Genomic DNA, 15,950 nt, shown 5'->3' with positions numbered 1-15,950 from the left:
TGACAGTAACATGTGCTAATGAAGAATGAAATAGCCACTGTGGAAAATGGTTTGGCAGAATCTTATAAAGTTAACCATATACTTACCACATGACCCAAAAATCCCACTCCTAGGGAAATGAAATTGTATGTTCATACAAAAACCTATACACAAATGTTTACAGCAGCTCTACCAAAAACTGGAAACTCAAATATCCTCTAGGATGAATGCATAAACAAATGGTATACCCACACAATGTATACTACTTGGCAATAAAAATGAATAAATTATTGCTGGATGCAACAACTTAGAAGACTGGCAAAGACATTATGTTGAATGAAAATGCCATTCTCAAAAGATTATATACTATATGATTCCAGTCACATGCTGTTCTCTAAAAGTAATAACTATAGTAACAGAGAATAGACTGATAGTTGCCAGGAGTTAGGGTAAGTTTGGGCGTGACTGCAAAGGGATAGCATGAGAGATTTTGGGTGGTTCAACTGCTCTGATCCTAATTGTGATAGTGATTACATAAATCTATACGTATTAAAAATTCATAGAACTGGTCCGGCCGGGATGGCTCAGAGGTTGAGCGTCAACCTATGAACCAGGAGGTTGCATTTCAATTCCCAGTCAGGGCACATGTCTGGGTTGCGAGCTCGATCCCCAGTGTGGGGTGTGCAGGAGGCAGCTGATCAATGATTCTCTCTCATCACTGATGTTTCTATCTCTCTCTCCCTCTCCCTTCCTTTCTGAAATCAATAAAAAATATATTTAAAAGAAAAGTAAAAGTAACTTATTTTCCTAACTTCATTTCACAAGACAAAATCATAGTCAAGCTCTTTTGTCACTATTAACAATAAAATATCAATTCTTGTTTTATGTGAACCTACTTTAAGTAGTCTTTCTCATTACCCATTATCTTCCACTAAGCAAGACTGCCTTTATATTAAAATATACAATGAAATAAAGAAAAGAGCCCTAGCCAGTTTGGCTCAGTAGATAAGAGCATTGGCCTGTGGACCGAAGGGTCCCAGGTTCATTACTGGTCAAGGGCATGTACCTTGGCTGCAGGCTCCTCCCCAGCCTGGGCCCTGGTAGGGGCTTGTGCAGGAGGCAATCAATCAATGTGTTTCTCTCACATTGATATTTCTCTCTTTCTTTCCCTCTCTCTAAAAATCAATGGAAAAATATCCTTGAGTGAGAGTTAAAATAATAATAATAAAAGAGTAAGAGGATATATGCTAGTGATAATATAGGAAGTTGTTTCTGGGTAATGAGATTTTAAGTGACTTTTTTTTTTTTGCTTGTTTATTTTCTAAATTTTCCAGAATGAGCTTGCATAGCTTTGATAGTCAGTGGGGAAAGTTAAAGAATCCTTTCAATCTAGTCCTAGTAATGTTTTCTCAAGGAAACTCTGGGGCTCTGGTCTGTATGCATGGGGAAGACAAGCAGCTAGGAGGAGAGAAGGTAGCCAACACAGGAAAGATCAAATCTGCTGGTGGGCCGAAACCGGTTTGGCTCTGTGGATAGAGCATCGGTCTGCGGACTGAAAGGTCCCAGGTTCGATTCCGGTCAAGGGCATGTACATTGGTTGTGGGCACATCCCCGGTAGGGGGCGTGCAGGAGGCAGCTGTTCGATGTTTCTCTCTCATCGATGTTTCTAGCTTTCTATCCCTCTCCCTTCCTCTCTGTAAAAAATCAATAACATATATTTTTTTTAAAAAAATCTGCTGGTGGTACTGGTAAAGGTAAGAAAACTGGCTACTCTTAGGAAGGGGGAGGCTAGCTCACCTGAGACTGTTTGAAAACATCCTTCCCAACCACATCCAGGTCAGAGGGGTCTTTGATGGCACTAACATATTCAGAAACAGCCTTGATCACCACATCACAAGGAGGAAGAACCAGCTGATGAGCTCGAACCTAGAAGAGTTAATATAAACAAGAAACACTGGCATCAGACATAGGTCGTTAGGAAAAAGGGCGAGGTGCCTGGCCGGCGTGGTTGAGTAGACCTATGAACCAGGAGGTCACGGTTCGATTCCCAGTCAGGGCACATGCCCAGGTTGTGGGCTCAATCCCCGCAGGAGGCTGTGCAAGAGGCAGCCAATCGATGACTTCCTCTCTCTATCCCTCTCCCTTCTTCTCTCTCAAAATCAATAAAAATATATTTTAAAATAAAAGGAGCCCTGACCGGTTTGGCTCACTGGATAGAGCGTCGGCCTGCGGACTGAAGGGTCCCAGGTTCGATTCCAGTCAAGGGCATGTACCTTGGTTGCGGGCAAATCCCCATTAGAGGGTGTGCAGGAGGCAGCTGATCTATATTTCTCTCTCATCGATGTTTCTAACTCTCTATCCCTCTCCCTTCCTCTCTATAAAAAAATCAATAAAATATATTTTAAAACAAAAAAAATAAAAAGAGAAAGTAGTCATCAAATATATATATATATTTATATATATATATATTATATTTTTTTTTTTTTTTTTTTAATGACTTGAACTGTAGGATACCCAGCTGCTATTGCAGAGAAGTGCTTGATGTGGGGAAAAACTCCAGCACATTTAGTGACCAGAAATATCAGAAGTGATGTATTCTGAATAAGTGTGGTTGAAGTGTGAAAGTAAAGGAGACACACAGGAAAGAAAAACATAGGAGGGAAGAGCTGGGTTTTCCCCTACACAGAAGGTGGAAAACGAACGTTTTTTCTCTTTAAAGGGTATTGATCATAATTATAAATTTTTATCTGGTAAGTATTTGGAATAGTTTAAGCCTAACGAAAGATAATTGTTCTAATAAAACTCCAATCAAAACCTGATGTCCCCTAGGCATGGATGTATCCGCAGGAAATGGGCACAATACCTTAAGTGATGCAAGGGGATGTTCTGGTCCCAAGAGGCTCCAGTGGAAAGCAGCCAGGTCCTCATCTGGGAGAATGTGGTTACCTATAAAATACATTTATCACTCATTGACTGTACAAATGTTTTCTTAGGGCCTCCAGGGCATGACCAAGATTCGGAGAGAGAAAATGATCAAATAATTCACATAGGCCAATATACTTCATGTAATGACTACAGTAGCTATGTGTTGATTACCTACTATGCATCACATGCATTATATGTATCATCTTCAAAATAACTATATATGATAGTATTATTTCCTCTCATTTTACACATAAGGAAACTGAGGTTTGAACAAGTTTGGTGACAGCCTAAGGTGGCATAGTTAATTAAGTGCCAGACCAGGATAAGAACCTAAGCACTGTCTGACTCCAAAGCTCATGCTATTTTCTATGACCTAGTCACCCTGTCTTTTATAACAGCAGCCACCAATTACTGTCTGCCAAGTGCTGGACATTTTTATATTTCAATTCACTTGACTTTATAATAATACCATGCGGTATTTATTTTCCCATTTCACAGAGGAGGCTACTGAAACCAGGGAGCTACCTGTAACTTCAGTGATTTGCCCAAGGCCTAATTGCAAAACTTGTGCTGACTGCACCAGATCATCCAAGCTTAACTCCTCTGGGATTATAAATAAGAGTTCACACCTAAGACATTAATCTTTATGCTGTCAATACATGGAAAACCAACTCGAAACATAATCAACTCTGCCATTTAAAAGGTAGATGGAGCCCTAACCGGTTTGGCTCAGTGGATAGAGCGTCAGCCTGTGGACTGAAAGGTCCCAGGTTCCATTCCGGTCAAGGGCATGTATCTTGGTTGCAGGTACCTCCCCAGTAGGAGGTGTGCAGGAGGCAGCTGATTCATGTTTCTAACTCTCTATCCCTCTCCCTTCCTCTCTGTAAAAAAGCAATAAAAAATGTATTTTTTTAAAAATAAATAAATAAAAAATAAATAAATAAAAGGTAGATGGGTAGCCTGGCCAGCATGGCTCAGTGGTTGAGCGTCAGATGACCTATGAACCAGGAAGTCACTGTTCCGATTCCTGGTCAGGGCACATGGCTGGGTTGGGGGCTCAATCCCTTGTGGAGGCGTGCAGGAGGCAGCCAATCAATGATTCTCTCTCATCATTGATGTTTCTATCTCTCCCTTACCCTTCCTCTCTGAAATCAATAGAAATATATTTAAAAATAAAAGGGAGATGGATAGAAGACTAGAATGGAGATATATATATATATATTAAAGCAAGCATAGTAAAATGTTAATGGCAGAAAACAGGAGGTAGATACAGGATATTCACTATAAAATTCTTTCAAGTTCGCTTATGTTTGGAAATTTCATTATAAAATCTTAGCACAACAGAAGCAAAAAGAAAAACATAGCAATTTGTGTTCTTGATCTAAATTTAGACACTGGGCCCTAGCTGGTTTGGCTCAATGGATAGAGCATTGGCCCATGGACTGAAGGGTCCCAGATTCGATTCCAGTCAAGGGCATGTACCTCAGTTGCAGGCTCGATCCCTGGCCCAGGTCAGGGTGCTGTGGGAGGCAACCAATTGATGTCTCTCTCATATCGATGTTTCTCTCTCTCTCTCGCTCTCTCTCTCTCCCTTCCATTCTCTGTAAAAATCAATGGAAAAATATCCTCAGGTAAGGATTTAAAGAGATAGATAGATAGATAGATAGATAGATAGATAGATAAATTTAGACAGTGGGGAAATGCTCTGAGTGGAAAAATAAACCTGTCCAGGGCTAGTAAAACATTTGGCCTAAGACAGTATTCTGCACAAAATAGTTATGGAATAAAACAAAAGAGTGCATATGAGTTAAAATAATGTTCTGGAATATCATGCATGAATTCATAAGGCAAACATGCTGAATTTCTAGTAAGAAGCTCAGAAGCCCGTCTGGCATGGTTCAATGGTTGAGCATTGACCTATGACCCCAGAGGTCACGGTTCCATTCCCAGTCAGGGTACATGCCCTGGTTGCAGGCTCAATCCCCAGCATGGGGCATACAGGAGGCAGTCCATCAATGATTTTCTCTCATCATTGATGTTTCTATCTCTTTCTCCTTCTCCCTTCCTCTCTGAAATCAATAAACATACATTTTAAAAAAAGAAGCTGCCCTAGCCAGTTTGGCTGAGTAGATAGAGAGTTGGCCTGCAGACTAAAGGGTACTGGGTACGATTCCAGTCAAGGGCATATGCCCGTGTTGCGGGTCTGATCCCCAGTGGGGGGCGTGCAGGAGGCAGGCAATCAATGATCTTCTGTCATCATTAATACTACTCTCTCTCTCTCTCCCTCTCCCTTCCTCTCTGAAATCAATAATAATATATTTTTTTAAAAAAGAAGCTCAGCCCTGACTGGTTTGGCTCAGTGGATAGAGCGTCAGCCTGCAGACTGAAGGGTCCCAGGTTCGATTCCGGTCAAGGGCATGTACCTTGGTTGGGGGCACATCCCCAGTTGGGGTGTGCAGGAGGCAGCTGATCTATGTTTCTCTCTCATCGATGTTTCTAACTCTCTATCCCTCTCCCTTCCTCTCTGTAAAAAAAATATCAATAAAATATATTTTTTAAAAAAGAAAGTAATTTTTTAAAAAAAGCTCAGAAGCATAGTATTTGGCATGAGAATTTTCGGAAGACAAATCCAATAATGATAGGTTAGATGGCTCTGGTCTTCATCTCTTATCACTAGAAGGGGAAAGGTAACTAATTACTGGAATCTGTTCTCTGAACGACCTACCTAGCAGCGCAGCGAATATGGGAAAACTCATCCGCTTCAGGCCCAGCTGCTTGGCCACCTCCTGCATCAAGAACTGGTTGGTAGTGAGGTTCTTCCCATTCCAGCTCAGCTTCAGAGCATGGGAACTGTAGTAAAAGGGAATATTGTAGAGAGCATACTCGGAGTCATGGGCAAGAAGGCCATGGAAGCCATTTTCCCTGAAAAAAGCCACCACTTCCAAATGGTGGTCTTCGAGGCTCTGAAAGACCTAGGAGGGAAGAAGAGAAGAACAAGGTCATGCAACAGAAGCTGAGCTGCATTTGGTTAGAGGTCAGGAAGGTTAGTAACTGGATTTTACAGTTTGTTGAAACTTAAGGTTATATGAGACTAAACAGAAGAGTTAAAAAAAAAAAAGGCTCTCTCTTGCCTGCCGAAGTGGCTCAGCAGTTGAGCACTGACCCATGAACACCAGGAGGTCACTCAAGGTTCGATTCCCAATCAGGGCACATACCCAGGTTGCAGGCTCGATCCCCAGTGTGGGGCATGCAGGAGGCAGCCAATCAATGATTCTCTCTCACTGAGGTTTCTATTTCCCTCTCCCTTACTCTCTGAAATCAATACATACATACATACGTGTGTGTGTGTGTGTGTGTGTGTGTGTGTGTGTTTAGCTCTCTTGTGGGAGTTATGAAATCAAACGAAGGACTTGTATGCATGCATATAAGCATAAACAATGGACGCAAAACTCTGGGGGGGGGGAGGGCATGTGTGGGTGTGGGGTGAGGGGGGTAATAGTAAGATATGTACACATATAATACCTCAATAAAAATATTTAATAAAAAAAAAAAAAAAAAGAAATTTCAAAAAAAAATAAAAAAAAAAATAAAGCCTCTCTTGTAAACGCAGAATTATCTTTGGGTTTGTTCAAATGCCCAGTCTTTTTATACTCCTTTCATGAAACCGAGAGGCCTAAGCCTCTTTAAAAGAAATTAACATGGTATATAAGTTTTTACTTTAAACAATAACAGAAGATACCTATAATAGAAAGATAATAAAGCTATTATTTATTGCTCAGCACCTCTATATATCCTGCATAGTTTATATAAACTATCTCATCATCAGAACAACCATAGGCAAGGGAGATATGGATGTAAAAACTTACACAGAAAGGTTAAACACCATATAGCTAGAACCTGAACCGAAGTTCATCTAACTCTCCTTTAAAAATTATTTCTTGCTTTTAGAGCACCAAGGGCACTTCCATCATGTAGGTATCAGAAACTTCACCCCATTTTTATTTTTTCAGTCCTCACCTGAGAATAAGTTTTTATTGATCTTTAGAGAGAGAGGGAGAGAGACAGGGACAGAGACAGAGAGAAATATTGACATGAGGTTGTCTCCAGTATACATCCCAACCGGGGGTTGATTAAACGCACAACCTAGGTATGTGCCCTGACCGGGAATCGAACCCACAACCTTTTTGGTGCATGAGATGATTCTCCAACCAGTGGAGCAACCCGGCCAGGGCAAGTTAACCCCATTTCTAAAAATGGGAAAACTCATGCTGCAAGAAATTGGCTGCCCCCAAAGTTACATAATGAGTGAGTGAAGAAGACAGGATTCAAACCCAAGCTCATCTGATGCCGACACACATACTTTCCATTACACCAGGCTTCTCCCTGGAGAGCACTATATTTTGAGACATACCATTAAGTGCCCTTCCTATGCAGCCCTCTATAGCTGCGCTTAGAGCACACTGGATCCACCACACTAACTTCCTTAATTTCACAGACTTTATCTCTGTATTCCCGGCTCCCACGTAAGACCTAGAACACAGTAATATGAATAGTAATGGCTAACAGATACTGAACATGCACTATGTGCTAAGTAATGTCCCGAGTACTTTATATGCATTAACTCGTTTAATACCTATAAACAGTCTTAGGAGGCCATAACTATTATTGCTATACCCATTTTACATTACTATTCTTCAGGTCACATGGCTGGAAGGAGCTAAACCTGGATTTTGGCTCTAGAGCCTGTGGGCCTCAATAACTTTGTTGAACTGCCCTGACCAGTTTGGCTCAGTGGATAGAGCGTCGGCCTGCGGACTGAGAGGTCCCAGGTTCGATTCCAGTCAGGGGCGTGTACCTCGGTTTCAGGCACATCCCCAGTGGGAGGTGTGCAGGAGGCAGCTGGTCGATGATGTTTCTCTCTCATCGATGTTTCTAGCTCTCTATACCTCTCCCTTCCTCTCTGTAAAAAATCAATAAAATATATATAATAAAAATAATAATTTTGTTGAACCCAACTGATCTATTCCTTCATTTAAGTTGTAGAGGAATGGTAGTTTTCTGAAGTCTGACGGGAGTTTCAATGCATTAAGCTTTTGCTTGCCTTTGTAAAGGGAGACTAGTCACAGTAATCATGTCACACATTAGTCATACAAGGGGAGGGACACTGGTAAGCAGATAGCAAAGTAAGGTCTATATTTGATATTCAGGCAAAGGAACCAAAATTCCTTATATTACACTGTAACATATTTAAGCCTAGAGCTATGATAAACTCCAGTTGGGTCAGGGTAGTACAGTTTTATGCTGCCCCTGGTGATAATTTCTTCCAGCACATCTCTCGTACAAATCACTGATGGAGCATCCTTCTACCTTGTACCAGGCATAAGGCTACGTGTGATATATTCTCCCCAATCATCACAACCTAACCATGTAAGCCCCATTTTACAGATGAGGAAACTGAGGCTTAGAGAAATGAGGTGCCATACGCAGGGCCACAGAACTGGGAAACAGAAACCTGGGTCACACTGCTCTTTCGACGACAACACATTACTTTTGTCTGGTCTAAAGCAGATTACGTCACTATCCAACTGATTTCAATTCCAGAAAGCCAAGGACTAGTGATTTTTAACTAAGCTGGTGGCTCTTATAACACTAGGAGTATAAATCACAATGACTGGAGAGCATCTTCAAAACATACAAACCTGTGCTTCAGATCTGCTGGTGACAATGAAACCCTGACGGGTAAGGAAAAAGCCTTCCAGCCACAATGCCTCTTAGAGAACAGCTGAGCAGCCTGGTTCCATTTCCACATCTCCGATGATTACTACCACCTATGCAGAATGACTTACAGGCCCTGGTCCAAGCTGATCCAGTTTCCTTGGCAACCGTGCAATTTTCCAGGAGACTAAAATGATTCAGGCGAAATTAAACAACATACCCAAACGACTAAGCAGAAAAAGAAGTACATTTGAGCTATAAAGAAAGCAAGAGTTGAGATTCTGAATTGTCTATAGCTTTTTATTGTTGTTAATCCTCACCTGAGGATATTTTTCCATTGATTTTTAAGGAGAGTGGAAGAGAGGGAAAGACAGAAATATCCATGTGAGAGAAACACATCAATTGATTGCCTCCTGCACAATTGGTTGCCTCCTGCATGAGCCCCGACCAGGGCCCGGGCCCAGGAGGAGCCTGCAGTCCTGCAATCAAAGGTACATGCCCTTGACCGGAATCAAACCCGGGACCCCTTTGGTCCGCTGGTCGACGCTCTAACCACTGAGCGAACCAGCTAGGGCTGTCTAGCTTTTAATCACTGACTCAATTTTAGTCCAACGAATATGAATTGAGAGGCTGCTAAGTGCTAGGATACAGACAGCACAGAGTGGCATGAATACAAAGAAGAATAAAACTCAGGGGAAAATAGCTCCCTGAGAAGTTTAATGTTTCATTTCCAATCAAAGTAGACCAAAGCAGTGGATTTTAAATTGTGCTTCCCAAACCAGGATTTGGGTAAGTAGAAAATTGGATCAAATAACCAGACAGGACAGATGCACCTACTTTCTCTTCAAACTGAGCTCATATTTACCTATTTTATATTTCGGCTCTTTCAGAAATATTTTATTTTATTGAATAATAGTTGCTGTTAAAAACAACTAGAAGTAGCCCGGCTGGTGTGGCTCAGTGGTTGAGCGTCGACCTATGAACCAGGAGGTTGAGATTTGATTCCTGATCAGGGCACATGCCTGGGTTGTGGGCTTGATCCCCGGTGGAGGGCATGCAGGAGGCAGCCGATCAGTGATTCTCTCTCATCATTGATGTTTCTATCTCTTTCTCCCTCTCCCTCTCTGAAATCACTAAAAATTTATTTTTTTTAAATCTAGAAGTATTTGTCACTAAAATGTAAGCTCCAAGAAGGCTGGGATTTTTTTGGTCTGTTTTGTTTACTGCTGTATCTCTCGTGCATAGAACACCTGGCACAGAGTAGGGGAACCAATGAGCCATTTTGACTTTCAATCAATATTTTTTTTATTGATTTCAGAGAGGGAGAGAGAAGGAGAGAGAGATAGAAACATCAATGATGAGAGAGAATCATTGATTGGCTGCCTCCTGCACGCCCCACACTGGGGATTGAGCCCCCAACCCGGCATGTGCCCTTGACCGGAATGGAAACCGGGACCCTCCGGTTCACAGGCTGACACTCAATCCACTGAGCCAAACCAGCTAGGGCTCTACCAATATTTATAGAGCCAAGAAGTGATATGTGCCAGGCACTGATCTAGGTGTGGGGATACAGTGACCAAGAGCCCCAAATTCCTATCTTCATGGAGCTGACATTCTAGTGATTAATATTTCACAATAAGCATTGGGCTAAGCCAGTGGTCTGCAAACTGCGGCTCGCGAGCCGCGGTTTGCTGCTCTGTTGACTAATGAGTTTGCCGACCACTGTGTAAGGCATTACCCTTACCCAGAAGTTTTGACTTCAGGTTAAAGACATTAGTACATTATTAAAATGTTTTTAAGTGTTTTTCCCTAAGGCAGTGGTCGGCAAACTCATTAGTCAACAGAGTGGCAAACCGCGGCTCGAGAGCCGCAGTTTGCTGACCACTGTGCTAAGTAAAATAAGCCAGTCAGAGAAAGATAAATATCACATGAACTCACTCATCTGTGGAATATAATGAACAACATAAACTGATGCACAAAAACAGATCCAGAGACGGAGAAATCAGATCATCAAACCTCAGAGGGAAGGTAGGGGAAGGGGGGGGGTAAGGGGGAGAGATCAATCAAAGGACTTGTATGCATGCATATAAGCCTAACCAATGGACACAGACACCAGGGGGTGAGGGCATGAGTGGGGGGGCATTGGGGGATAAGGACACATATGTAATACCTTAATCAATAAAGAAAAAGAAAGGAAAATCAAACGCCAGTAATGTAATCTTTTGACTAAACTATACTGTGGGTGTTAACAATATAAATATGCAAAATCTTGGCATTTACATTTTTAAAAAATGTTTTGTTGTTCTTGTTAGTCCTCACCCGAGGATATTTTTCCATTGAATTTTAGAGCGAGTGGAAGGGAGGGGAGAGACAGAGACAAACATCGATGTGAGAGAGAGACATCGATTGGTTGCCTCCCACAGGTGCCCCGACCAGGGCCAGGGATTCAGCCTGCAACCAAGACATGCATCTTTGACCAGAATCGAACCCAGGACCCTTCCATCTCCTGGCAAATGAGTTTCCTAAAGGCCTCATTATGCTAGTAACAAGCAAATGCAATCATACATTTGTGAAGGTATTTCTGAACAACCCTGGTTTAATTCAAAGTGTCTGGATGAGTTGAAATGCCAACTAAACAGGTTAAATATTTTATTTCAATCATTTCTGGAGTGCGGAATGCCCTTTAAATGCCAAATAAGAAATTGTTTTCTCAGTATCTTCAGTACCAAGCCAACCAATCTCCATATGATAGGGCAGATTTCCAAAACATGAATCTAGTCACTAAGCAAAGTATTCAACTGTGGTTGGTACAAATCACCATGTTAATTACTAGCTCCTGACATGTTTCATTTTGAACATTTTTGCACAGTGACTCCTAAGGAGTGGCATAACAAACAGCTTCAAGCCCTTGTAAAATGTTTCTGTTTTAAATGGAAGCTCCCTAAGTCCCACAGTATTGCTTTTGCAGAAGCACACATGTAGTCATATTCACTAATTTTGACCAATTTATACTAAAAATGTCAAGACTTTCTCAACATACCAAATCCAGTTATTTCTGGATGCACCTGTCACAGGCTACTAGGCCAAAAGAGTGAGACGGCATAAAAAATGTTTTAATGTTTTGGTATTGATTTCAGAGAGGAAGGGAGGAGAGAGAAAGAGAAACATCAATGATGAGAGAGAATCATGGATCGGCTGCCTCCTGCATACCCCACACTGGGGATGGAGCTGCAACCCAGGCCTGTGCCCTGATCAGGAATTGAACCATGACTTCCTGTTCTTAGGTTGACACTCAACCACTGAGCCAGGCCGGCTGGGCTGCATCAAACATTTTAACACGTAGGTGCAGTGGTTCTCGAACTCTACGGTGGATGGCTTGTTAAAACAGACTGACAAGCCCCATCTCCAGATTCTGGTTCTGTAGGTCTGGGACAGGGCCTGGGAATCTGCATTTCTAACAAGTGTCCAGGTGGTACAGTGCTGTTGGTCAGGGACCACACTGTGAGAACTACTAGCGAGGCACATAGCCAAGTGTATAACTATATGGGCAGCATTTATATCTGTTGTAAATAGCTGCAATCTAAAACTTCACAAATAACTTCTTCACCCAAGTTGTCCCCAAAATGTTCGGCCACCAATTTTTAACATCTGGAGCAACAATATTTCCTACCCTTGCAAATGCTTGTTTATGATGTAATTTCTGCTATACTCACTCTTTTCTCAAACTACTACCTACAAAAGGCTTTCAAGGCCTAGCAACGTTTTACTTACTACATATTTGCATTTCATGCTATATCATTTATTCTGTTTGTATTCAAACACACAGTCTATTGAGCCCTGACCGGTTTGGCTCAGTGGATAGAGCATCGGCCAAACCGGTCAGGGTTCAATAGACTGTGTTTTTGAATACAGACAGAAATGCAGATTCCCAGGCCCTGTCCCAGACCTACTGAACCAGAATCTGAAGGGTCCCAGGTTCGATTCCGGTCAAGGGCATGTACCTTGGTTGCAGCTGATCGATGTTTCTCTCTCATAGATGTTTCCAACTCTCTATCCCTCTCCCTTCCTCTCTGTAAAAAATCAATAAAATATATAAAACAAAAACAAAACAGTCTATTGAAATTTCAATCGCATTTTCTTGTGGTTGTTAATCCTCACCCAAGGATATTTTTTTCCATTGATTTTTTTTGAGAGAATGGGAGGTGAGAGACACACAGAGAGAAACATCGACTGGTTGCCCTCCACACGCAACCCAACCAGGGCCAGGAATCAAGCCTGCAACTAAGGTACGTGCCCTTGACCAGAAACAAATCCACGACCCTCCAGTCTGTAGGCTGATGCTCTAACCACTGAGCAAACCAGCTAGGGCTTAAAGTTCCTTTTGTTTCAGCACTAGTCATTTTTGTACACTGGTTGTATTTCTTATAATGGTTTATGTTTAAATGGTTTCTTAAACTATAGTCTTTCAATAGACACATTTTATTTAAGTATAGAGGAACTCGTCACTTTGTGAGAATAAACAAGTCACCTTTTCTGTCAAAGAACAGTTTAGACAGCCGCCATTTTGGACTGTGTGACTTGGCAGCCGCCATCTTGAAATGGCAAAGGCCAACCCCTCCCTTTGAATTAGCCAATCACAAGACTGTGTGCCTGAGCCCCAATCAAAAGTAAGGGACAGGTCACGTGGGTCAGGACTAAAAAGCCCAGCCGACTGCCTGCTCAGTGTGCCTTTGCTCCCAGATCATGTGCTGCGCACCCTTCTGCTCAGAAGTAAATATATGTGCCTTGCTACCTGGCTCCCAAGTGTGCTTTGTGTTCTACCAGGACCCCCTGAATTTGGGGGCTTGCCTTATTTCTTACAACTTCCAACAAAAAAAAGGCTCTCTCCAATTTTCCTTTAAATATGTGACTTTCTTATATAACCTTTTTGTTTACTTTTCATAGGTGTGGGTACAAAAAATATTTCATGTTCATCAAAACTGCTAAAAAAAAGTACAAGCGCCACAATCAATGCTATTTTTGTTATCTATTTCTATATAATAAATCACCCCCAAAACTTAGTGGCTTAAAAAAACATTTATTATCTCAGAGTATCTGGCTTGAAATGGATGAGGCAAGATTCATAGGAAAATACAGTCCTGGCCAGGTGGCTCAGTTGGTTGAAGCATTGTCCCATGCACCAAGAGGTTGTGGGTTTGATTCACGATCGGGGCACATATGGGAGGCAGCTGGTCAATGTTTCTCCCTCTCTCTCTCTATCAAATCAATAAAAACATATCTTCAGGTGAAGATTAAAGAGAAAAAGAGAATACAGAAAGTAGAATAAATTTGAGGGGAAACTATTGAGCTCCATCTTGGATATTTTTTTAAAAATATATTTTATTGATTTTTTACAGAGAGGAAGAGAGAGGGATAGAGAGTTAGAAACATCGATGAGAGAGAATCATCGATCAGCTGCCTCTTGCACACCCCCTACTGGGGATGTGCCCGCAACCAAGGTACATGCCCTTGACCGGAATCGAACCTGGGACCCTTCAGTCCGCAGGCTGACGCTCTATCCACTGAGCCAAACCGGTTTTGGCTTTCTTGGATATTTTTTAGATTAAGTCAGCAGTCGCCAACCGGTGGTCCGTGAGGTCCAAAAGGTTGGCGACCGCTGGATGAAGTGACCTAAGTTGTGCCAAAAGTTCATGAGAGAGGTTGGGAGTAAAGAAAGAACTCTAGGAATCATCAGAATATAGTTACTATTTAAAATCACAATAATGGATGAGCCCTGGCTGGTTTGGCTCAGTGGATAGAGCATCAGCCTGTGGACTGAAGGGTCCCAGGTTCAATTCTGGTCAAGGGCACACGCTGGAGTTGCGGGTTTGATCCTCAGGAAGGGGTGTGCAGGAGGCAGCCGATCAATGATTCTCTCTCATCTTTGATGTTTCCATCTCTCTCTCTCCCCCTTCCACTCTGAAATCAATAAAAATATATTTTTTTAAAAAGTAAATGGGGGTCTCAGCAGCTTGGGCGGCGGGAGACGCGGCAGCAGCCAGGCAGCCAGGTTCGCCAAGCCAGTAGGTGCGCCGTGGTCCTCAGGCACCCAGCACCCACCCGGCCCACCCCCACGATGCTCTGCAGAGGGGGCGGCCAAGGAGGAGCCCAAGAGGAGGTCGGCCAGCTTGTCGGCCAAACCTGCTCCTGCAAAAGTGGAAATGAAGCCCAAAAGGCGGCAGGAAAGGATAAGTCTGCAGACAAAAAAATGCAAAGGAAGGGGAAAGGGGGAGAGGGGAAAGCAGGCCGACGTGGCTGAGCAGGAACCTAAAGATCTATCTGTGGAAAACGGAGCCTCAGATGAAGCAGGAATAAAGAAGCCACGTCTGACTAATGTCATATGCCTTGTCTCACCAGTGGTCCCTGTCTCCCTTCTTGGACAACCCAGAGGAATAATTTTATCAACTCTTTTGCAAATGCAAGTTTTTTAGTAGCTCTAGAAACATTTATAAGAAGGAGGGAATTCCATCTCATCCCATTTTTTTAAGTGTAAATGCTTTTTTTTAAGAGGTGAAATCATTTGCTGGTTGTTTATTTTTTGGTACGACCAGAAAATAGTGGGATATTGAATATGGGAGACTTTGATTGTCTTGGGTGTCGGCTTAACATTCCATAGATGGGGTAGTTTTTATTTTTTTTTAAAATATTTTATTGATTTTTTTTTAAAATATATTTGATTGATTTTTTACAGAGAGGAAGGGAGAGGGAAAGAAAGTTAGAAACATCGATGAGAGAGAAACATCGATCAGTTGCCTCCTGCACACCTCCTACTGGGGATGTGCCCGCAACCAAGGTACATGCCCTTGACCAGAATCGAACCCGGGACCTTTCAGTCTGCAGGCCGATGCTCTATCCACTGAGCCAAACCGGTCAGGGCTTTATTGATTTTTTTACAGAGAGGAAGGGAGAGGGATAGAGAGTTAGAAACATCAATGAGAGAGAGACATCGATCAGTTGCCTCCTGCACACTCCCCACTGGGAATGTGCCTGCAACCAAGTTACATGCCCTTGACTGGAATCGAACCTGGGACCCTTCAGTCCGCAGGCCGATGCTCTATCCACTGAGCCAAACCGGTTAGGGCGATGGGGGTAGTTTTTATATCCTAGAATACAAAGCATACTAAATGGCAATTTGGAGTCAGTTGTGCGTTTGCCATGTCCTGAACATTTTAAGTTACTTCTATTCACATGCTTTCGGTAGAATTGTTTCCTAAAGAAAACCACTCCTTGATCTTGGCTCTCCCTGTCAGAATTTTGTGCATCTGTAACATCTTTGTTGTGGTAGTCCAGTT

At 42.4% G+C, this 15,950-nt stretch overlaps 1 protein-coding gene across 2 annotated transcripts in view; it reads right to left on the bottom strand.

Annotated features, from left to right (window-relative positions):
* FAM120C (family with sequence similarity 120C) overlaps positions 1-15,950 on the bottom strand; it is a 62,731-nt gene that overhangs the window by 36,689 nt on the left and 10,092 nt on the right. For both annotated transcript variants that reach the window (XM_054713831.1, XM_054713835.1), the window contains exons 2-4: positions 5,630-5,876; positions 2,843-2,925; positions 1,777-1,905 (exon numbers count right to left, since the gene is read on the bottom strand). In XM_054713831.1, coding sequence (XP_054569806.1) covers positions 1,777-1,905; positions 2,843-2,925; positions 5,630-5,876 — 459 coding nt within the window. The remainder of the gene's footprint in view (positions 1-1,776; positions 1,906-2,842; positions 2,926-5,629; positions 5,877-15,950) is intronic.

This window comes from Eptesicus fuscus, chromosome 1, assembly GCF_027574615.1.
Source record: "Eptesicus fuscus isolate TK198812 chromosome 1, DD_ASM_mEF_20220401, whole genome shotgun sequence".
Lineage (NCBI taxonomy): Eukaryota > Metazoa > Chordata > Mammalia > Chiroptera > Vespertilionidae > Eptesicus > Eptesicus fuscus.
Note: the sequence above shows the minus strand (reverse complement) of the source record. Positions and strands in the feature narration are given on the sequence as shown.